Source organism: Oryctolagus cuniculus, chromosome 4 (assembly GCF_051225735.1).
Source record: "Oryctolagus cuniculus isolate XC-2025 breed Fujian yellow rabbit chromosome 4, ASM5122573v1, whole genome shotgun sequence".
Classification (NCBI taxonomy): Eukaryota; Metazoa; Chordata; class Mammalia; order Lagomorpha; family Leporidae; genus Oryctolagus; species Oryctolagus cuniculus.
In genome coordinates, this window is record NC_142870.1 from 25205586 (window position 1) to 25230954 (window position 25369).

Here is a 25369-nt window from a genome sequence, read left to right on the forward strand (position 1 = left end):
AAGAAAGGAAACATGCAAACCAATTCCTCATAAAAATAAATATAGATATTTTAAGTAAAATAATAGAAAATCAAATGCAGCAATATATGGTGAAAATAGTATACAGCCACCAGACGAGTGTTTCTTTTTCTTATGTGTACAAATCTGTCACAAAACTAGAAAAATCAAATAATATAGTCAAGCTTAATTATAAAGCAAAAAAATCATTAATTTGGGTTGATACTAAAAATGCATTTGATGAATTTCAAAATCCATTCAAGAAAAAATCTCTCAGAAAAGTATGAGAAGACCATTTCCTCCACCTGATGGAAGACATGGGTCAAACACGTAACACTGACATTATGATACAGAAACTATTTGATCTGTTGCATTGTGAACAAGCAATGAAGCTCCCGTTTAACAGAGAAAATTACTGTTTCAAATGTGCTGGAACTGGATATACCTGTCTACCTTGAAAGCACAGGAAATTCACAAATATATTTCTAAAGCAAATCATCCAGCGGAACAAAGTCAAAAGATTTAAGGAAAATATGTGAAAATGACATTTTATATGCATACTAGCAATCAACAGTTGAAAATCAAATTTAAAAAAAAAATGTATAAAAGGTTTAACACTATTATACTAGGTGCTAATCACTTCAAATTGATGTATGAGATGTATGCTGAAAATTACAAGATGCTGATTAAAGAAGTGACAGAATATTTTAATAAATGGAGAGAAATATTGGGTTCCTATATTGTAGATTCAAGAGAAAAAATGTAGTAAAATTCTAAACTAATATAAAAATTCTGCACAATTCTAATTAAAATCTCAGCAGGAGTATTTATGACAAATTTAGATTTGAGGTTTAAATGGAAGACAAATATGACTTTCAAATTTTTGTACCAAGAATAATTGGGAAAATATGCTACCATAAAATTCTGGAAAAATATGCTACTATAAAACTACTGGATGTGTGCAGTGGTCAAAGGATAAATGCAAAATCAATGAAACAGAAAATGGAGTCCAAAGTTCAAACAGAGCAAATGATAGTTCCTTTAACCATGGGCCAGAATAAAAAACTTCATAATTCATAGCTGACAGGGTATTCAGAAAGTTTTCACCCCAAGATTGGGGTAAGCTAAGCCCTAGGCTATTCTGATCAAACCTAATAGAGCTTAAAGACATGGACTAAGAAGATAAAACTGTTTCTGCCTAACTTATCTGTATTCCTGGGCAGAGATCTAAAATATTAACAGAGATACCAAAAATACCCAGTATATAAAAAAGATAAAAATTCATAACATCTGGCATTCAACTGAATTTATTATGAAAAAATAGCAGGAAACATGTGATATGGGGATGAAAAATCATAAATAATCTGAATTGATCCAGAATGACCGAAGTGGTATAATTAGTTGATGATAGGGGCTGGCGTAGTGTGTAAAGCCACCATCTTCAACACCAGCATCCTATATGGGCACCAATTTGTGTCCCCTAATAGTCCCCTTCCAATCCAGCTCTCTGCTAATGGCCTGGGAAAGGCAGAAGAACATGCTTCAAGTTTCTGGGTCTCTGCACCCACATGAGAGACTCAGATGAAGCTCCTAGTTCCTCGCTTCAGCCTGAACTAGCACTGGCCACTGCTACCATTTGGATAGTGAACCAGTGGAATGAAGTTCTCTGTCTCCGCTCCCCTCCCAACTCTTTCAAAGTAAATAAATCAATCTTTTAAAAATAGAATTAATTGATGATAATATTAAAAGTTATAAATGTATTCAACATGTCCAAGAATCAAGAAGAAAGACAGAAAATATTAAAGACTTGACAGATATTTAAAAATCAAATGTACATTGATTCAAAAACTATTGTGGGGCAGCAGTGTGGCACAGAGGGTTAAGCCACTGTCTGCAGCACCATCGTCCCATATGAGCACTTGTTCAAGTCTTGGCCCTTCTAACAGCTGGAACTTTTCCAGATATGATAAAAATATCATCCCATGTTGTCATCAACAGTGAAGAAAATTTCAGCCAATTGTAATATATCCAAACTACTTAAGAGGAGTGATAAAGAGAAAACATTCAACAATCCAAGTGGCCTGTATGTATAGGGTAGTTCATATACAAAGAAACAAAATAAAGATGGTAGCAGACTTGTCATCTGAACTAGCTCAGGTCAAAGATAATACCTCAGAATTTGTAAAGTATTGAAAGAATAAAGAATTGATGTCTCTTAAATTTGAAATTATACTTCCAGCAAAAATAAAGTAAAATATAAATAAGTGTGGTTTATATATGAAAGTAAAATAGTTTTTTGCATAGAATTTGATGGTAACCATCAACTGCAGGTTAGTATGCACTGTAAGAAATAATAAGGGAGGTTATTTAAGTATATGGGCATTGATATCTATTGAAATTTGAATAAACACAAAATAATGAAGACTCTTGGAAATGGTGACCTCATAGATAAATATAGAATATTACTTTTATATTAGTTTTAATATTATTAATGTAATAAATTATTTTATTTGTTAATGTAAGATAATTGGATGCTTCAAAATATATATTGTAAAGTTGTACTATATGGAATACAGTCCGCACCCCCGAGATGTCAACAACTTAACATTTTACCAGCTATGAACTGATTAAATTACAGGGAGAGCTGGACATTGTGGATGAGTTTAAAGTTATAGGAATTACAATGGGGAAAGAATCACGGTGTCACTCAGGTAAAACCATCATATGAGCCTTTCAAAGCAGAGAGCGTTCTCCAGATGCAGAAAGAGTAGAAGGCAGGCAAGATAGCACAGAAGGGAGGAGTGAAAAGTGTTCCAGGGACAAGTAAAATCTAACAACTGTTGACATTGAGATGTAGAGGTTCACATACAAGGACCAGGGAAAGTTTCCTCAAGAATAAGGGACACGATAACTGGTAAAGAAACACAACCTCAGTTACAGCAGAAAGGAGCTAAATTTTGCCAAAAATCGGAATGATATTAGAATGGATTCTGCCACAAAATCTCCAGAAAGGAAGGCAATCCTGATGAAACATTAATTCATATTTTACACTGCCCTGAGCAGATCCCAGCAGAGGCCAGATCTCTGACCTACAGAGATTACGAGATCCGTGTTTCATTTAGCAACCAAATTTGTGGTAATACATTACAGCAAAAATAGAAAATTAATATAAGATTTATAATTTATGTAGATCTAAAATGCCTCAATATCAGCATAAGATGTAGAAAAGGTTATTTTTATACTATACCTAAGAAATATAACATTACTTGGAAAAAAAGTCAAAATAAATTACAAAAATACTATAAAAATGTTATGAAAAAATGAAAAATTAACAGATTTGTTAAAAATACTAAAACATCTAAAAAATTCATAAATATAAGCAAGGGGAACAAAGAACAGGTAAGTAAATAGAAAACACATAGCAATTCCTGGTGGCTATTAATACTGAACATTTCCTCATGGGTTTGTAGCCCATTTGCGTGTCATCTTTTGAGAAATCTCTATTTAATCCTGCCCCATTTCCTAACTGCAGTGTTTTAGTTGTTGTTACTTTTGTTGAGTATTGTGAGTTTTGTATAGATCCTGAGTGTTATTACTGGCTTATAAGGTGCACAGTTTGCAAATAATTTCTTCCATTCTGATGTTGTCACTCCACTTCATTGTCCCCTAAACTGTGCAGAAGTACATTAGGTGGAAGAGGGAAAACAAAGATTGAATCATGGGTTTTGAAACATGTGGGAAATGAGTTCTAGTGTTCCATAACACCATGGGCTGACCATTGTTCCTAGAAATGTTAATGTGTATTATATAAAGAATTAGAATAGCAAGATTGAAATGCTCCAAGTACAAAAAAGAGAAAAGACAAGTAAATGTCAAGGTTAATTGCTTGGTACAATTTCTGTTGTATACATGTGTTGACATGTAACAGTGCACCCCATAGAAACACAGAATAATTAAATATTAGCACATTTTTGAAGAAATAATTTAAAAAATACAGCAAGGTGATAGATTTAAACTCAACTGAATCAATATGATAATAAGTGTACTTAATGTTAATTGTAAAGACACTCCAATTCCAAAGAAGAGTGATCAAAATGTATTTAAAACAAGAAGATCTAACTACAAAAAAAAATCCACTTTAAACATAAAGAAACATTTAGATCAACCCTAAAAACAGAGGAATAAGTTACACCATGTAATCACTAAAGAAAACAAAGAATATTACCAGGGGAAAAGATAAAGAAGTGAATGCACCAAGAGAACTTAAAAACTGCAAATTTTTATGTATAAAATAACAGATTAAATATATGTCAATAATAACCTCACAGTACAATAAAGAAAATCAGATAAAATATGATAGTATAACATTAATTCTTTCCAAATAACTAATGAAATAGACAAGATTTTTAAAATATAAGTGTGCAATACCAATTGACCTAACCTAGCTGATGCTTACCAAAACTCCAACCAACATAAACAGAATACACGCTCTTTTTAAGTACACAGGAATATATTTGAATACATGCAAATGAAAGTATGTTTTCTGACCATATTATAATTAAATCAGTAATTAATGACAGAATGATATCTGAAAATTCTTATAAATTTGGAAGCTATATAATATGATTCTAAATATCTGATTGAACAAATATGAGATCAACAGAAGCATTACAAAGTATTTTTGACCAAACTGAAATATGCACACAACACATCAAAAGCTGTTTAATAAAGTTAAAACAATAACTTATAGAAAATTAAAAATAACAATAACATAGAAAATTATTGAGAACTAATGCAAGTATTAGAAAAGAGAATATTAGGGTCAGGCATTTGTCTCGGTATACTCTAATTCTATCTTCTGGCTAATGGACAACTTGATAGACACCAGAGATACAGGGAGAGAGAGAGATAAAGAGAGAAAGAGAGAGTGAGAGAGAGAATCTTTCATCTGCTGGATTACTCCCCAGATGGCTCTAATGGCCTGAGCAGGATGGACCAGGCCAATACCAGGAGCCAAGAGCTTCATCCAGGTCTCCTACATGGGTGGCAGGGACCAAAGCACTTGAGCTATCTTTCATTGCTTTCCCAGGCACATTAGCAAGAAGCTTGATCAGAAGTGGAGCAGTTGGGGCAGGAACAGGTCCCATATGGGATGCCAGCAATACAGGCAGCAGCTTAATCCACTATACCACAACATTGGCCCCATTAAGTTGATTCTAAAATTAATATGGAAATTAAAAGAACCAAGAATAGTCAATTCTATTCAAAACTATCTGGAAAAACAAGAAGAGAGCTGGAGAACTTCTAACACAATATTTAAAATTATTGTAAAGCTGTGGAAAAGAAAACAGGTTGATGTTGGTAAACACAGACAACTAGATAAATGAAACAATGGAACCTCTAAAACACCTATGTTACCAATTTATTTTGAATCATGAAAAAGGTGTTCAGTTGCTAAAGTATAGTCTTCTCCCGCAGTGATGATGAAGAATTTTACATCCACATGCCAAAAAAGAAAAGAAAGCTTTGTTACCCACACATCACAGCCAATGAAGTAATTATTCAAAATAGAATGGCTAAAATTCAAAGCACAAAAAATAACAAATAGAGGTGAGGATGTGGACAAAGGGGAATACTTATACAGTATTGGTGGGAATGGAAATTAGTGCAACACTGTGGAAAACAGTGTATAGATTTCGTAAAAAACTAGAAATAGACTTGCCATATGATCCAACAATCCCACTATTGGGTATATACCCAAAAGGCTTGAACACAATGTATCAAAATATATCTACACCACCATTGTTTATAGCACTGTTCACAATAGCCAAAATTTGTAATCAAACAAGGTGTGCAGCATCAGATGAATGGATAAAGAGAATGCAGTATATACAAATAATGGAATAAAATTTAGCTATAAAAATAATGTAAATCTACCATTTGCAGCAAAATGGATGCAACTAGAGAATATCATGTTCAGTGAAATAAACCAGACCCAGAAACACAAATACTACATGTTCTCCCTTATATATGGATGCTAACATTTAAGAAAACAAACAAACAGAAAAGAAACAACTATGTGGCTGGCACTGTGGCTCACTAGATTAATCCTCTGCCTGCGACGCTGACACTCCGGGTTCTAGTCTCTGTCGGGGCACCGGATTCTATCCCAGTTGCTCCTCCTCCAGTCCAGCTCTCTGCTGTGGCCTGGGAAGGCAGTGGAGGATGGCCTAAGTGTTTGAGCCCTGCACTCACATGGGAGACCAGGAGGAAGCACCTGGCTCCTGGCTTCGGATTGGCGCAGTGCGCCAGCTGCAGCGCACCGGCCATAGCGGCCATTTGGGGGATGAAACAACGGAAGGAAGAACTTTCTCTCTGTCTCTCTCACTGTCTAACTCTGCCTGTCAAAAAAAAAAAAAAAAAAAGAAACAACTGTGTATCAGTATTGTTGCAAATATAGTGTTATGAAACTTTATTTTATATCTTCATCAATCCAATGGTTAAGAATATTATATGAGTATAGTTTTAATGATCTGCGATTACTTTAAAATTTTTGTGTATAGGTGAAATGTCCATTTTTCTATTTAATTGTTGTTTACAGTCATTGCCTATATTCCCACTTAACTGGGGTCTTTTTGCTATTACTTGTTTTTTTTTGTTGTTGTTGTTTTGTTTTTTGACAGGCAGAGTGGACAGTGAGAGAGAGAGACAGAGAGAAAGGTCTTCCTTTGCCGTTGGTTCACCCTCCAATGGCCGCCACGGCTGGCGCGCTGCAGCCGGTGCACCGCGCTGATCCAATGGCAGGAGCCAGGTGCTTTTCCTGGTCTCCCATGGGGTGCAGGGCCCAAGCACTTAGGCCATCCTCCACTGCACTCCCTGGCCACAGCAGAGAGCTGGCCTGGAAGAGGGGCAACTGGGACAGAATCTGGCGCCCTGACCAGGACTGGAACCCGGTGTGACGGCGTCACAAGGCGGAGGATTAGCCTAGTGAGCCACGGTGCCGGCCTTTGCTATTACTTGTTATGCTTCTTATTTGTCAAAATATTAAGCATTTTTACTGTAATGTAAATTTAAAGTATGTTATCTCAAAAACTTTAAAAAAAGAAATGGGGAAGGAAGGAAGGCAACAGGGAGAGAGGCAGAGGAAGTGAAGGGGGGAGGAGGAAGAGAATATCAATATGTTCATAGAATTGTATCTAGAAATCACATTGAATTTGTTAAAAAATAATTAAAATAAAAAAAAAACTACACATTGCAGGTAAAAAAAGACCAAAATATAAAACTCCAAAGAAAAAATCAGCAGAGAAAGTCTTAGTAACTTAAAAAATTAAATCATAGATTTGACACAGTAAGTAAAATATATTTTTCAAAAGAGAAAAATTGGACCTTGTCAAGATATCTCTGGCCTTCTAAAAGTCATTTTAATAAAATGCAAAGGGGCCAACACTGTGGTTTAGTGGCCTAAGCCTCCACCTGCAGTGCAAGCATCCCATTTGGGCATTGGTTCATGTCCCTGCTGCTCCACTTCCAACCCAGCTTCCTTCTAAAATGCCTCCTGGGAAGAAGCAGATGATTGTTCAAGTATTTGGTTCCCTGCCACTCACATGGGAGAGCTAGATGGTGTCCCAGGTTTTCAGCTTCACCCTGGGTTACCCCTGGATTTTGCATGCACTGAGGGAGTGTATCAGAAAATGTAAGATTGATTCTCTCTCTCTTTCAGTTTCTTTGCCTTTCAAATACAATAAAAGTAACTAAGTAAATAAGTTCAAAAGGGCTAAGAATCATAGTAGTTGAAAGATTAATAGGCTAATGCTTTGAATATATACTGTATATATAAAAACTGGAAGACAGTGTTTGGGATAGTTCCATTCTAAATAACTGTTACTGTATGAAATAACAGTGTTAACTATGTTTACCCTGATTGTTTAATAAACAATATACACATTTACTGAAAAATCACATAGTACCCTATAAATAGGTAAAAAATGTCTGTTACTTTTCTAAAATAAAAACGCTAGAAATAAAATTTGTCTAGATAAATGTTTATGTGAGTAAACATTTTATGTCAGTAAACTTTACATGATTAACAAGATAAAATGAATGCATGCTTCTGTACAGCTTTCCAAATATATTAAACCACTAAGTATGCTTAAGAAATAGATACTAAAGAAATAGAGATTGAAGGAAATGAAATGAACTCTGTTAACTTCTCACATCAGTCATTTATATGGAGGATAAAGACAAACAAAATATGCCTAGATCTCTGTAGATGATCCACCATCTGTATCTGTCTGTCTGTGTATCAATCATCTGTTTATAATTTTTACAAGCTTGCAATTTCTAAAATTGTGTTCATATAAGAATTATAATTAAGGAAAAATCTTACGCTCTTTCCTTGCATTCACCAGCAAATCCTTAAAATTTAATCTAATCTTTAGAATGAATAATGCTAGAAAATATATTCATTTGGATAACTGCTTATTTATTGACCTTAGGGTAAATTATATATATATATATATATATATATATATATATATATATCACTGTTACAAATCACAAATTTCTTCATAGTTTTCACTTATTAAATTGACTTAAAATTCTGCATAGTTGATTCAATTATATTACTGATATAGAAGTAGCTAAGCTCATTATCTTTTATCCTTACATATGCTTTATAGTATGGAACACTGCATACAACTTAAGGAAAAAGTTCTGATTTTCATTTGTTGCAATTGGAAAAGTATTTTTTATCACTTTTTTTGACCTTAAGAAATGGCTAGAAATAGGTAGGAATATAAGAATCACTGCCTGAGGGTCAGCAGATAACAAAGTGCACTATACATTCAGACACCCACTTACACAAAAACCTCTGACCATTATCATCCACTGTTGATTTTAATGTTCAAAGAAAGACTAAAGTCAAAATTGCCTGAAAATTACACCAGTAGGTGTTTTTCATCCAACTGCAATTGCTCCTACTTCCATTACTCTAAATTTGAACCTGCAGTTAGTGGAGCATTCTTCACAAATTTACAAAAGATTCAGAAAATAATGAATCATTATGACTTACAAGAACAATTTTTTTAAAATAACATACTATTGACTAGATTTTAAATTTAGAAGTTATTTCTAGGTCTGTCATCTTTCTATATGAACATTTTTCTGAGAAGTTATGGAGACCATTTGCTCAACCTAGGGCTAGGAGTCATATGAAAGAGGGATGTAAATGGATTGCAGCAATCAGGAAGATATTAATCCTCTTTCAAAATAGTGTATCTAAATTGTAAGTAAGCATGTATGTGTGTGTGTGTGTGCATGGTCTCATTACCCAGCTAGAACTGTTCAGGAATTTATGGAAAATATGGTTCATCAAATCAACAAATTTCTGTAATCTCATTTTCAAAAAACCACAAAGTATGTCCGTGTCAAAGAAGCTATAATAACACTTATTAGTAGGTTAGTGAAAATGAAGTCTCTAACAAGTTAGAAAGTTTATTTAACTATCCAAGAAAAATACATAAACATATATAAAAATATGGGAGAATATTTGAAAAATTAAAAAGTAAAAATGTTTCCTTAATGAGGCTTTTCCCCAGCTGAGTGGAAAAAGACTTTTGAAGTCACGAGCAGGATTTATCCAAATGTATTAACAAAATACCTTTCTGACTTTTTAAGTACATCCTCTTCTACTTTTATGAATTTCCTCCACTCAATATAATAAATATCCTCTTATGTTAAAGGTAAATCTTCCTTGAAAATATCCTTAAACTTCAACAATTTTCTCTAACACTTAATTTGAATTTTTAGTGCTTTCCTTTTTAATACTTGAGTCTAACTAGTTGAGATAATAGTGTCCTACCTTTTCTACCTCCATTCTTCAGTGGACATAAGTGCATATTATGTTTTCTGTTGATGTAATCTAAGTTGTACCCAGGCTACTCAAGCTATATTTTTCACCTTAGTGTCCCTTTGGACTTCAAAATTGCCAAATTCATCAGGCATATTTCAGACACACCACATCAGTTGCTGTTGCTTGAATCTGCAATTCTGTATACTTATAATCCAAATTGGAAGTCTTGAAATCATCCTTGATTTCTCAAGCTTCTGTGTGGTAGAGGAGACCATGATGATATTGCCTCAAATATGACATGGTTATATGCCTTCTTCTTCACTCCCATGTCCATTAGTATAGAACCTATTGACTCACTTTATCTTTTTGCCTTCATCCTTCTATCAAATTCTTTGCCTTCTATGATACTTGCTCCTCAGTGGCAGCTCTTTTTTATTCTATAGAAGATTGGCTTCTTCCACAGATCACTGTAACTCACCTCCTAATAGTATATTCCAGTAAGTTATTTTATTAGATTTTTTTTCATATCTGTGGTGGAATGAGAAGACCATGCCAAGATGGCCGCTGGCAAGCAAGTGTCAGTTACTCAGGAATGGCTTCTAAACCCACCTGGCAACGAAGCCTGCCTGGCAACCGGCTGTGATTGGATGGCTTTGGAAACCACATGGCAAATGGAACCTGCCTGACAGCAGGATGTGATTGTTTAGGGCATAAACCGCCCCTTGACCGGATTAGCTGCCTTGGCTATTTAAGCTGCTGTAGCAACTGAAATAAATGAGTCTGTGGGATGCTCGCCTCTGGCCCACTTTCACCTGACTCCCGGGTTCTGTGTGGTGACTCCGCGCCTCTTACCCCCACCATGCTCCTCCTCTCAGAATGAATCCACAGCAACACATATCCTATACATTCTCATTTTAGATTTTTCCATCTGTTAGCAATATATTCTCTCTCTCTATTTTACTAAATAATACTAGTGTGTTACTTAGATACATCCTAAATATAAAGAAAATCTGTTCAGCTATACTATGTGCCCTTTTTAGTATAAAACAGTCTGTACATATCTATAACATGTGCACTTGCTATAATGATTAAATATCCAATGAACTCATATATAATAAGGATTTTAGTAAAGCAGATTATTTTATGTCATTAGGATAAAATTATAAGGGCCTTGAGAGAAATGATGCTGTTAGGCCTGTTAGTATTCTGAGCATACCGTGTGTGAAACATACAACCAGTACTTTAATATATTTGTTGAATCAATGTATGAAGATAGTATAATTATTAAACTCCACTAGAAACTTTGAATTAAATTTCCAATATTTTGGTAGGTGTTAAAATATTCTTGGCATAAATCACCATCTGGGAGAATGGGAGCAGAATATCTCTGAGGGACATTCATGGAAGTAATTTCAGGAGAATCCCTCAAACATATCGTGGTCATATTGATTGTTTAAGGATGGAAAAGCTACCAGCATTTCACTTGTCTGCTTTTCCTTAATAGCAAATACCTTTAAGATCTCAGTGCTTTAAAACTATGGTTTATTTCATATTTGCAATACATGTCTTCACCTGCAGATCAGTTTTGATTCTACTCCTGATGTCTTCATTATGGTTTCCAGGATGAAGAAATCCCCATTTGGATCACGCTAGTTTCATGGGAGAAGGGACAAGCAAAAGAATTTGAGGAAGCATTTGACGTTTCTTGAAGCTTGATTTCAGCCATGATACATAGTAGGCTTGCTTTTATGCCAATGGCTAGAGCAGGTCACATGCCCAGTTGAGTGAGAATTCATGATTCTTCCATGGGAAGTACTATATTTCACATAGCAATGGGCAAGGGATAGATTTTTTTAAGATTTATTTATTTGTTTGAAAGAGTTCCAAAGAGAGAGAGAGAGGCAGATCTTTCATCTGTTGGTTCACTTCCTAAATGGCTGGAACCCCAGGGATGGACCAGGCCAAAGCCTGGAGCAAGACCTTCATCCAGGTCTCCCACATGGTGGCAAGGGTCCAAGTACTTGGGACATCTTCTACTGCTTTCCCAGGTTATTTATCAAGGATCTGGATCAGAAGTAGGGCAGAAGGGTGATGAACCAGTGCCCATATGGGATAAAGGAGTCACAGGTGGCAACTTAGCCTGCTATGCCACAACCTTATCTCCAGGGAGATACTTTTTGAAAAACAATACTTTACATTAAGAAATGTATTAAGTAAGTCATGAAAACTTGTTTAGATTTTTTTTTTCTTGTAATGAATGAGAAAAATGGGAGCATTATTAGAATTGAAAAATTTGATGTGGAGAAAAGTAGAACTTTGAGACTACTTGAATTGAAATTGCAGCAACTCAAGAATTATAACACACTAATATTAAATGTTAATAATAGGGGAAGCTTTATGGGGGTATATGGGAATGCTGTATCACTTCATTTTTTTGTTTTACAAATTTAAACGAATTGAAATAAAAAAATAAAAAGTAAAATCTAGTGTAATACTTACCTATGTTTCATTGGACATTCTTTCAATTCTACAAACTTGGCAAAGGCGATTTTTAACTGAACGCTGTGGTGAGCATGGCAGTTAAGTCACAGCTGCTGCCCTTGAGATGGCAATGCATTGAAGCAGATGCCATGGAAGAGGAGGGAGAATTTCTTCCAGGCATTGAAGAGGTTCATTAGGGAAGACTTGAGTGTCAAATTTAAATTGCTGTCTTTTTAATAAACATATTGCGAAAATGAATCCATAAAATATATTGAAATTAATTACTGCTTACCATTTACAATAACGATGATATCACGGAAGTCAATTTCTCCCCTAGCCTCCACTCTTCCTTCACACCTGTATATACCTTCATCACTTTTATTGATGTTGAGAATCTGCAGATTGTTGTTTGCTAACATAGCGAACCGATCTGAAAAGCAAGCCAAGGGGAGGAAATGATATCAGAAAGTGAAGGCTGAGTCCAGTGTGCTCTAAAGTGCTGAGAGTTAAAATATGGCACTTGTCTCACACTATCAAACTTTTCATCAACAAACAAATTCAAATTTGAAAGTAAAATGTAATTTCACGACTTCAATTTCTCCACTCCACACTGCCTTGTTACACCTTTTTTTCTAAAACACATTCAAGACTTTATATCCACATAAAATGGTTAGACTATTATTTCCCCCTTGGTATTCTGAGTGCAGAAATTATGCTCCAAAGAACAATGCGGAGAGATTAGATATTGCCAACATGAAAACTTTTCATTGCAAATATGTAGCAACTTGGGTATGAAAAAGGATTAGAAAATGTATTGAACATCCCTGTTCACACAATAATTAAACTAATAATTTTTCATACCCAGAGGAAGAAGCAAAATGATACAATAATATTCAAGTCACATAAAGGATATAAAATAGTAATATCTTGGATTTATTTAAGAGGTTGTTCTTTGGCTAAATGCAAGATAATCAGTTCTAGGAATGAATTAATTAGACTTTATCAATTTTATATCAAGATTCCATTTTGGGTGGGTGTATTTGTGGCACATGCATGCATATAAGAATAAACCAGTAAGACAAATACATGAACTGAGTGCTTAAGGTAATCTGCTACAATGACCTGAAATCCTATGCAGTGTTTCTGCCTGACATTATTTTTTTATCTGGCCTTAGTTAATATTCATCACAATTCTGTTGCAGTGCTAAACTCTTTCTCTTATCATATAGAGTGCTAGCACACCAGGTCCTATTTTGAGACATGTTTTGCAGGCAGTATCTTAGATCTCATTAATGAATGAATCTACAGATATCATTGAATATCATTTATTTGTTGCATATGGTATTTGAGATACGTCGATACATAAAGAGCTGTGGTCTTTATTGCCTTTGGGCACTTGTTAAGTAGAAGGGGCATTATTTTAGGGTGCCCCATCCCTTGGATATCTATAGTCAAAAGGTTACTTTTGGATGAATTTCACTGTTCACTGCTCTCTCCTATTTGCTCCCTTTCCAGTCACGGACATCATGGAAGCCACATGTGTAAAAAGGTGGATCCTTTACCAGCTTGGAGCACTGAATGGATGCATGAGGCGGCATCCTGCCTCTACCCTTCCTGATTATTAGATATTTCATGAGTGAAAAATAATTTCTCTGCAAGTAGGCCATTCAGATTTGGAGACTGATTTACCATAGAATTTCCTTAACAACATGGGAAAAATTTTGGCTAGAAATAGAGGAATCACCAGACTTCTCATGGTCATTAACAGAGGCAAACAAGTGGCAACTTGTGGAAGAGATAACAAATAGTGCAAACATATGGGTCCAGAGGCTATCTCAGGGAGAAAATACTATAAATCTACAGTCACAAGATTTTCAGCACAAGTGGCATAAGCTTTCCATATAATTTATTTATTGTTTAGGTTTCTCCTAAGAAGAAAGACAAATGTTTTAGCATAATTGCTCCCCTGGTAAATTAGAAGACAAGCATGAAATTTTACTACCAAAGAAAAGTTATGGGGGAGTGAGAGGTAAATATGGAAGAAATTGTGATAAATGACTCACAAGAAGTCCTGAGATGATATTGGACTGCTATTAATAATTTTCAATATTAATAACTCTGTTGTCTCTTCCCACTTATTTGGAGAAGAATTCTGAATACTGGCTCAAATAGACCAGACAATATGCTAAGTTTTTAAGGGTTTTATTCAGTGAGAGAAATGCACATGAGAGTGAGGGCTTTATTTAGGGGAGAAGGAGAGGTCTAGAAGCTAAGTTGGGTCCACATGGAGCAAGTATGCATGCAAAGGTCATGTGTGGGACAACAAGGAAAACAAACATAACAAGGGAATTATGTAGTCTGATTGGCAAGTGAGCCTACAAGTGTGGTCAGGTAGGAGCGTGACTTTTCCAGCTTACAAACTTAATCGATTTTATCCTATTTGCCTGCCTACATCAATAAAATTCAGAAACACTCTAAGATCATTTATTCAGTTATATAGTTGAAAATCATAATGAGAAGTATTCATTAGTTTTTACAAGTTCAGGGTAAATCAAAGGATACTCTTAATTGTATCTAGATGTTTTTATTACTGCCTTTTCTAACTTGCTAAACATGTATCATTTAACTACAATGGTCTTTAGCTCCTTTTAATTGAATTAAGAAAAATAGTAAGAGGGAGCACTATTTCAAACAGAAAGACAAGACTCAATAAAATAAATTAAAATAGCTTATACCAATTTTTGAATGGAAATAAATCTGTTTCTTGTTAATTGGAAAATTATAGCTTCCAAAGGCTGTTTTAATTCATAATATCTACTGAGAGAAAACTGGTAGAACTTTAGGAAAACAGTAATCACCTGCTAAATCTAAATATATACTATTAAATATGTTTGTGAGTGTAAGTATTTTTCCACAGAGAATCCAAACTATACAAAATTTTATCTCAAATTCCAAATGTGTTTGTGAAATCTAAGGACTGTTGTTGGCAATCTGCTAATAAAAAGTACATCAGTGATATGTGTTTCCAGAAAACAGTTGAAGAAAACAGTGCTTCAAACAATCATACATTACTAGGACTATGAGAAATATTTAACTAGTACATATTATCTGTTTTCTCAGTGTTACAAAATTCTATTCTAATTATCAAGGTAAAAAAATAAAAGCACAGAGCACAACTGATGAGATGTCTGTTTTATGCTCTGTTTCTTAATTCTTCCCCACCCCTCATCCAATCCTCATTCAATGGCTACTGATGGTCATTAACACAGATAGACAAGTGGTGACATGTTGAAGTGATAGCTAATAGTGCAAACAAATGGATTCAGAAGCTATTTCAGAGAGAAAATACTAAAAGGTAGAGCCAGGGGGTTTTCCTCCCAAGTGGTATAAACTTTTCCGTAATGTTTATTTTTCTTTAGGTTGCTCTTGAGATACAAACATGAAGCTTATGGCTTCACTTATGCATCTCAATTTCTCTGCTTTTCATTAGCCCAAACTACTCTTGTGAGTTTCATAATTATTTTCATATTATCTGTTTAACAGTCTTCCAGGCACATCTACTCAGAAAGGTCATAAATACTTCAATCTCAGTATGTTTAAAGTTTAGCTCAGTAACTCAACCTGAAATTCCCTGTCTCTTTTTCTGCAGTTCTGTCTTCATACATATTTACAATGGCTTATGTGGAATTTGCTGCCAAGGCAATTCCCTAAGTCGTGGAATTCTTTGTATGAGATAAATTCTGGGAGTCACTGTTGTCAAGTCCATCTCTCTCAGTGTGCATATCCAGTCAAAGCCCATGTCCTATCACTTCTCTTTAGTCATTGCTTAGTCTGATTTTTCTTCTCTTTCTGTAATTATTTCATTAGGTTCCAAACTGATCTTAATATATGGAGTTTTGGCCAAATTATTCTCTTAACTGATTCACTAATAACCTTCTCAAATACATGGCACTGCCTATGGTCCCTGTGGATTAACTATAAACTCCTTAGAAGAAATGACAAGGTCATGCTTTTTTGGCTAGGCCTTCCTCTCCAGCTTCCCTTCTTAGTCTTTAATTTAAAAATTCTGGTTATATTCCACTTTCATGGAAGTATTCAGATTATCCTTATTCATAATTTCTAATGAATAACAACTCATTCCAGTTTCTAGAAAACATTATTCATGTGATTTTTGACCCCTGGCCATTGGACATGGTACTCCCTCCACTGAAAAATCCTCCTTGCACTTTGCCCAGCTAATCTTTGAACTTATTTGAAGGTCACTCTTGCCTCCGGGCAGGCGGGCAGGCCTGTTTGACATCATCACCTATCCTAACTTCCTGAGGTGTTCCTTCACTGTCATTCTCTATTACAGCACTTTCTCTATCTCAAGGAAGCCTGTTTTCACTGTTTTATCTATGTATCCTTCCCTCCAGATTATCAGTATTTTGAAGGCAATGAGCATGTTTACATGGTTAACAATGAAGCACCAACATCTAGTACAGAAGGGTATATACCAGGTGTTACATTGAATGAATCATTTACTAGAAGGAGATTATATACAAATTTTATGGAACAAAATGATCACATCCATAGTCTTAATGCAGATATAAAACCTCTATTAGATGTGAAGTATTTATGATGTGTAAGAAGTAATTCTCAAACTGGCTAAGGTTGAATAGATATTTGAAATGACATCTTTCTCCATAACAATGATACTGAGTCAAGATATTCAACTTTCATACAAAATGTCTCCTTTACTCCCTAAAAGCTTACTTAGATTCTTTACATGGAAAATCTCAACTACATTTATTCTGTATGAATGTAATGTTGACTATTTGGTGCACATCTACTATTAAACATGTAAAACATTTCCATACCTTCCATATTCTATCTGGAACATCTCAATTTTACCTCCGTACTCATTTAGGCAACAGATGGCTATCTGGAACCTCTGCATTGCTCTAAATCCCTATACATGTTATTTTCATCAATATAAACCTGATCTCAATTTATTTGCTTTAATCAATGAAGCACAAAGAATAAAATTAGACAAAGTATACTATATATTGTAAATCTATTATAAACATACAGTTTGATAATAAACTATGTGGTAAGTTTTTTTTCCAATATTACAAGTTTTAGAAGTTTATGTTTTAAATAAGTTAATAATATATATCAATATTATATAAGCTACATTATAAATGTATAATTCTACTTCTTCTACCTTCCTATGTTAAATTTTCATTCAAGTCCTTTACTCTGCATTGGCTTTTCTAGTTTTACCTATAACATAAATCCATATAATTTTTGTATAACCGATTCCCAGGATTTTAAGACAAAAAAGAATGAGAAAGATAAGCTTACTTATTTGAGAGTCTGACCTATAGCCAAAATTTGTATTCATTCATGTAAATATTTAAGCATTTAGAATATGTATTTTATATCACATAGTTATTGTTTGAAATGAATATAAATGGTATTCTACAGATAATGAATCTGGCTTTTTTGTGTGCAGATTAGTATAAAAAGTTGTTCAAAGCTTCAGAGTCAAGGCAAAGGGAAGAGGCAAAATGGATTTCATTCTTTATGGCCGTCCATTCTGAGATGCTCAGGGACATGTGTGAACTCTAGGACAAGAGCCTCACTACACCACCACTAAACTTGGCCATTAATCTCTGCTTTGAAGTATTTTGTCTATGTGCTGTGACCCAGATGTACTTGTAAAGCACAAGCTTAGACAATCTGAAAGTGTCAGACATCATTATTTAACTAGTATAAAAGAACTGTGCTTCTTTTGAATGAGGGGAAAAACAATGAAAACACATACCATAATTTATTCATGTTAATAAAATTTAAAGCACTTATGCAAAAATAAAATAAAAGGAAATTGAGGATTATTTTTCATTTTATTATTATAATAGAAATAAAAAGTTTCAGTCAATAGCTGAAAAGCACTGCAAATATCATACTCAGAAAAATCCTTGTAAAATTTCAAAAATGACTATTGAACAGAATTATGATACATTCTCTCTACATATTCAAAAATAGATACCTCTACTTTCTCTCTTTTATGCTCTAGGAGCTTCATCTCTTAGAAACACAAAATGTGATCATCCAGGATGGAAAGTATTTAAAAAGATTCAATTATTTTGTACCTCTCTGCAAAGCAGGTGCATTGAAATATATTCTAAGTTGAAAATACTCCCTATGCACAATGGTAAAGGAACATAATATAAGCAAATTATGCTTTCAATTTCAAATGTCATATTGTTCTGGAATTTTAGCTCAGTCTGAAGTAAAATCATGAAGACTATTTGAATGAATGTACTTTTCTGTCATTATCCATATGTATCATACCACAACATTTAGAGCATGTAGAAATCTTTAAAAAGGATAATCCCAGAATAAAAATAGGATTAATGAAGATATTATTTTAATTTGCATACAGTGAGCCTGTAGGATCATATTAAAATTGCACTATGTAGGTATGTATGCAGAGGATTTATTCTTTCGTTTACTTAGTGCTGTTTTTAGTTTATTACTCTGTCTTTGAAACTAAAGAAAGGGTTAGCAATCTTCTTCCTTAACTCTCTATATATTAAGTATTGTTCAATTCTGCCCTCAAAGGAGTCACAGAAAAGATGTAAATATTGGGCATGGGTTTATTCTTCAAACGTCCTCTAAAAACAGTAGAGGAGCTAATTTAACCTGATGCCCATAGTTTGCCAAACCCTAACTCAGAGCTTAAGTTTCTGAAAATAGCTGTTTGACATTTAGGGTTAAAAATTACCATTTCCATAATCAGATATGTAGATTCAGTATTTTTAAAAACTGCAATATTTTTAGAACATATAACTTAGGGAGTTACCAAAATACTAACTGTCGGAAATAGCGGTGACTTCCTCATTATGATACAACCAGCTGATAGCAGGTGCAGGTGAACTGCTAACACGGCAAACCACTTCTGCATCCTCTCCTTGTTTGAATTCCTGAGGTGACACCACTTCTCTGAAAGTGAGCTTTTCTGTATTAAGAAATAAGATAAATCATAACAGTATCACTAATTTCTCCTGATAACATATTCTGGAATTTATGTTTATTGATTCTGGACTAAAGTAATTAGGAGAACCTGGATAATTTAAAACCTTAAGCATGACAATATAATTCAATTGCTCCTTAATAAATTCCCATTTTGCTGAGAATAAAATCACAAATTCTTACAATATCATAGTTGATCCTATATAAACCGAAGTCTACCTCACAAACCATTCCAATTTACCTTCTTTTTAGTCAGTGTTTCTCTGCCTTATAGTTCCTTGAATATTCCAGGATTTTCCTTGCATTTTTCACTCCCCCAAAATTCAGAAGACTGCCTAAATTCTCAAATAAAATAGCAATATATTTTGTCATTAAACATACCCTATCTCTCTATTGCAACCTAATATTTTTCCAATAGAGTTCTACTATATATATATACATATATATATGTACATATGCATAATTTATTATCTAGGACTTAACACAGTATTGACTATACTATAATCGATGTGTTGAATAAATGAGTGAACATGTATTTTTCAATGAGGATTTTTCACAAAAGTAACACAACACATTGCTATCACCAAATAAAATGATATTTTTTCGTTTTGCAAATGCTAAACATCTTCTTTTGCATTATTTAAAGCAATGAAAAATATTTGCAAACACTATGTTCATTAAATGATCATTTTAATATAGTTTCAGTAATTGGTGAAAAGAATACTGAAGAAGGTAATATAAATGTAAAAAATATCTTTCTTGAGGAACTTACACTCTAGCAGGGTAAAAAAAAGTTAAATCAGGAAAAATGAAGGTAAGAACGTACTAACAACCCATCTTAGTCCTCAAATAGGAAGCCCTACTAAGGACATGTTCTCTTTTCTCTTTCATATCCTACATATATATGTATGTGTGTGTGTATATATATATATATATATACACACACCACAAATCTACAGGGAGAGACAGCCTAAGTTTCTATTCTAAAAATGTGTATGTTTTTACAATGATGGAAATGTGATTACAAGGCATTGTTCTTGTAAGTTCTTTATGCAATACTAATTGGCACATTCTCAAAACAGGTCAACAGGGCCAGCTTTGTGGGATAGAGGGCAAAGCCGCCACTGCCTGCAGTGCTGGCATCCCATATGGGTGCCGGTTCAAGTCCTGGCTGCTCCTCTTCCAATCCATCTCTCTGGTATGACCCGTGAAAGCCATAGAAGATGGCCCAAGTCCTTGGGCCCCTGCACCTGTGTGGGAGACCCAGAAGAAGCTCCTGGCTCCTGGCTTCAGATCAGCTCAGTTGCAGCCATTGTAGTCCTTTGGGGAGTGAACCAGAAGATAGAAGACCTCTCTCTGCCTCTCTCTCCACCTCTCTCTCTCTCTCTCTCTCTCTCTCTCTCCTTCTCTCTGTGTGTAACTCTAATTTCAAATAAATAAATAAATCTTAAAAAAATCCAGCTCGACATATGATTTAGGTACTACTGTACCCATTTTAGAGAAGAGAGAATTGAAAGCAGAAAGGTTAGATGCTTTACTCAAGGTCAACAAAGTAGTTCACAAAGTCTGGTTTCATATTCAGAATCTCTGCAGGCTTCAAAAACAATGCTATAATAGATTAATGGATCTTAAATGGAGAGAACAGAGGAAAGCAATCCAGCTCAAGTATAAAATCAAGTTTAACTATGGAAAATCCTATTGATGAAAATGTCTGGTGGCAGAGGATCCTGAGTACATGTTATTCTGCACTAGATTTGTTTTCAGTGTTCTCTCTGTCTACTCCTGTTTACTGACCCTTCCTCCCTGTTTTACTCTAGAATATAAAGTGGTGTGGTGGCATATTCAATTTCATATATCTAATGCTGGTATTTTATTTTAGTGTGAAAATTAATCAGAATAAATCTCAAACCCCTAAAACAGACCATTATTTTCTATTTACCCACTTTATTCTTAGAGACCTGAGGAAATAAAATATTTTTATTTATAATAGCTAATGAACAGAATTTTTTTCATGTCTATATTTAAAATTTCCTGTTGTCTACATCCATCCTACTTTACAATTCACTGTGATAAAAGATAAATAATTGGGGATTGCATTGTCACATGGCAGATAAAGCTGCTGCCTGTGACCCTGGCACCTGATATGGGCGCTGGTTGAAGTCCTGGCTGCTCCACTTCCAATTCAGCTCCATGCTAATGGACTGGGAGAGCAGAAGAAGATGGCCCAAGTCTATGGACCCTGCACCCATGTGGGAGACCTGGAAGAAGCTTCTGATTCCTTGCTTTGGACTGACCCATCCCTAGCCGTTACAGCCATTCGGGGAATAAACCAGAAGATTGAATACTCTCTCTCTCTCTCTCTCTCTCTCTAATTGTACCTTTCAAATAAATAAAATAAACCTTCAACAAAAACCGGATGAATAACTGATATCTTTAAAGGTCAGAGGATCATGTAGTATATATGAGAGCACTTTAAACAATTTGTGGAAGAATGGAATCACAAAATAAGTTTGGGAGTGGGGTGGGCATTTAGCCTGTCAGTTAAGATTCCAGTTAAAATGATAATGTCCCAAATCACATTTCCTGGTTTCAATACCTGGCTCCAGCTCTTATTTCCAGCACTTTGCTAATGTACACCCTGGATGGCAGTGGTTATGGTTCAAATAATTGGGTTCCTGCCACCCATGTGGGAGACCTGCATTGAGTTCCCAGGTTCTGACTTGGTCCTAGCACAGTGCTGGCTGATGTGGGCATTTGGGAAGTGAACCAAATAGATGGGAGCTCTCTCTCTTGCTCTTTCTTTCTGTATCCCTCACTCTTATTGCATCTCTCCCTCTCAAATATATACATACATACGGATACTTTTTTTGAGAAAATTAGAATTTAAGTTTATTTTGGTTTACAAGAATTTTGAAATCCAGGCATAATTTTGGCATAATATACATTTGTGTGCATGTAAAACATTTTTGAGGCAAAATAAAGTTTTAATTTTGTTTTCAACAAAATAAGGTTATTTTTTACACCAAAAGTAAATCATCTTTTAATTCTTTTTTAATGCCCTTACACTTAATTGTCAATGTGCATCATTTTTATTATTAACACATTTTATTTTTTTTTTTTTATTTATTTATTTATTTTTTTATTTTTTTATTTTTTGACAGGCAGAGTGGACAGTGAGAGAGAGAGACAGAGAGAAAGGTCTTCCTTTGCCGTTGGTTCACCCTCCAATGGCCGCCGCGGCTGGCGCGCTGCAGCCGGCGCACCGCGCTGATCCGATGGCAGGAGCCAGGAGCCAGGTGCTTTTCCTGGTCTCCCATGGGGTGCAGGGCCCAAGCACCTGGGCCATCCTCCACTGCACTCCCTGGCCACAGCAGAGGGCTGGCCTGGAAGAGGGGCAACCGGGACAGAATCCGGCGCCCCGACCGGGACTAGAACCCGGTGTGCCGGCGCCGCTAGGCGGAGGATTAGCCTATTGAGCCGCGGCGCCGGCCCAACACATTTTATTTTGTGAATTTCTTTGCAATAAATCACAGTTTGAATTAACTTCAACTTAAAAATATTTGACTTACGGTAAATTTCCAAAACTACTGTAGCTTCTTGTGTCTGTCCTTTGGCATCCGTTGCTTGACAGCGATATATCCCTGCATCTTCTATATTTGCATTGTAGATGGTTAATCGTGATCTAACGCCTTCCTTCTGCACCACTACCCTCTGTGTTGAAATTATCTTCTCTCCTTGAGGATTATACCAATCTATACTCTCCGGTTCACCAATTGCTACAGATTCAAGTAAAAGAAATGTTTGAAAACATGTCTTAAGTGTTGTTTTGGCACTGGCATATAACATCATGTAACAATTTTGACAATTTAGTAAATATGTAAATGAAAGACTGGAAATCTGAAAATCTTACAAAATTGAAAGTAAACACAAATGTTTGCACAAATGTTCATCTTTGCTTTTGCAACGCTGAGGACTCAATTTCACCCAAGTAAGAAAAATCGAAAAGTTCCATAAAAATACTCAAAGTACCAAAATCGACTTGAGTACTGAGCCATGCATAGACCACACCTGATAGATATATCCAAAATGAGACATGATTCCTAACGTGATTAACATGAATTCACAGCCCAACTGTCTCCAATAGGGTCAAGGGAAAGCACTTTATTCCCTGATGAAGCAGAGTTTATAAAACTGTAAATCGCCAAACAAGCTTTGGCCTTTGATAATATTGACTTTTGAATTATTTTCCCAAGTTTTTATACTTGCACATATAAAGCCAATGGCCTTTTTTTTTTTTAAATGGAGTCCAAATCTGATGAAACAGTAGTTTCATCATTTGAATCTAACACTGTTAACTATTTAATCATATGATAATTAGAATGCATTGAAACCATACTTTACAGCCAAGCAATTACAACTAAATCATTACAGGGTAGACATTTGTTTAAGTTTTCCAGTTCAGAATCTAGATTATTATCTTATCCCTAAAAGCTGAAACTTCCTGTGTTTACCGTTAGTCACCAAAAGGATGTATTTCACAAAATTACTTGAGAGATAATTTGTAGAAGCAGCATACACTATTAACTCAAAAGAATCAGGGAAAATGCATAAAGTTAACTAACATCTGCAGACCACTTTGAAGAAAATTATTCCTTCATATTTTTACTAAAATGATTTTAGAAACAAATTATATTCCTTTCTGTAACAAATTAGACATGCTTGAGAAAAAGTATGAAAAAAATGTTTAGGTGAACTCTTAAATGAATCTTAGCTATCTCTAGTTTTTCTGAAGCTATAAAATTTTAGTGGCTACAGAATAATGCATTTAATAGTGAATATTTGTTTTCATTTTTATTTCTATAGAGAAGTTACAAAAATATGACTTAAATGAGAATCACCTTAATTTTGAATATTGCAAAATCACATACACTATAAGGATACTCTGAGAAATATTTTGTACATTTTCTTTCTTAATAATATAGCATGAAACTTCATTACCATAAAGAGATAATTCTGGAGAGTAGTATTAATTATCTCTTTTCCAGGATATCTAATAAATGATATTCCTATAAAATATTTCATATTAATGAGTGGACTGTTGGACATTATTAATACAGAGTACCTCAAAAAGTTCATTGAAAGTGAAATTATAAACTAAGTTTATAATGGTGTAATATTTTCTGATATCCATGCACACTACTATTTTCTTCATATGCATTTTGTATGAATTTTTGAAGAACCTTCATAAATATCATGAAATTTTTGTTGGTTGTCTTTAAAATGTAGTTAGAAAAATTCATTTGCTATATATGACAATTCTTATTAACATCTTAAGAGATGACCACATTCTAGCTTAAGTTTGAGACATTTATCTTACTGAGGGTTATATATCTATGTTTCTAAGGTATCTGAAAATTTTGAGTCATGTCTATATAATCACCATTGTAGTACATGCCATTTATATTCTCATTATCAATGTGTTCTGATGTTACCATTTTTAGGGTTCTATTTTACTACTAAATGTAATATAGATAAGACCATTTTCAAGGTCTTTAGTTACATGTTTTTAAATAAAAGTGATAAAGGTTTACTTAATTTGCTGTCTTCTTAAGAAACTTAGTAACACTGAATGATATTAATATACACTCTTCAATTCCATCTTAATTTCACCTATTCTAATTCATAAAGGATCTTATTATATGCAATGCATTGATATGAAAATAACATTTCATTTCAATTTTCAAAATTAATTTTTAAACTGTTTTATTGTTTTATCATTAACAGGATATAACTGAGGAGTGCAATGTGTAGATAAAACAGACAAGATTCAGAAACTTAAGCTAAAACTCTGCTTACATAATCCATGATGATGAACTATTCACTCTCTACTATTTGATTTTATATTTGTCAATATGCAAAAGGAGTATTAACTGATGAATACCTTCAGATGTTTAGGAAGGCAAATATATGAAGAATCATGTTCATTTTTAATTTTGTCATATGATGTAATATTATATACAT

General features: G+C 34.3%; 1 protein-coding gene across 2 annotated transcripts in view; it reads right to left on the reverse strand.

Moving 5' to 3' along the window:
- Positions 1-25369, reverse strand: part of NCAM2 (neural cell adhesion molecule 2) — a 586819-nt gene that overhangs the window by 247420 nt on the left and 314030 nt on the right. For both annotated transcript variants that reach the window (XM_051819201.3, XM_051819203.3), the window contains exons 3-5: positions 22918-23124; positions 19191-19334; positions 12621-12758 (exon numbers count right to left, since the gene is read on the reverse strand). In XM_051819201.3, coding sequence (XP_051675161.1) covers positions 12621-12758; positions 19191-19334; positions 22918-23124 — 489 coding nt within the window. The remainder of the gene's footprint in view (positions 1-12620; positions 12759-19190; positions 19335-22917; positions 23125-25369) is intronic.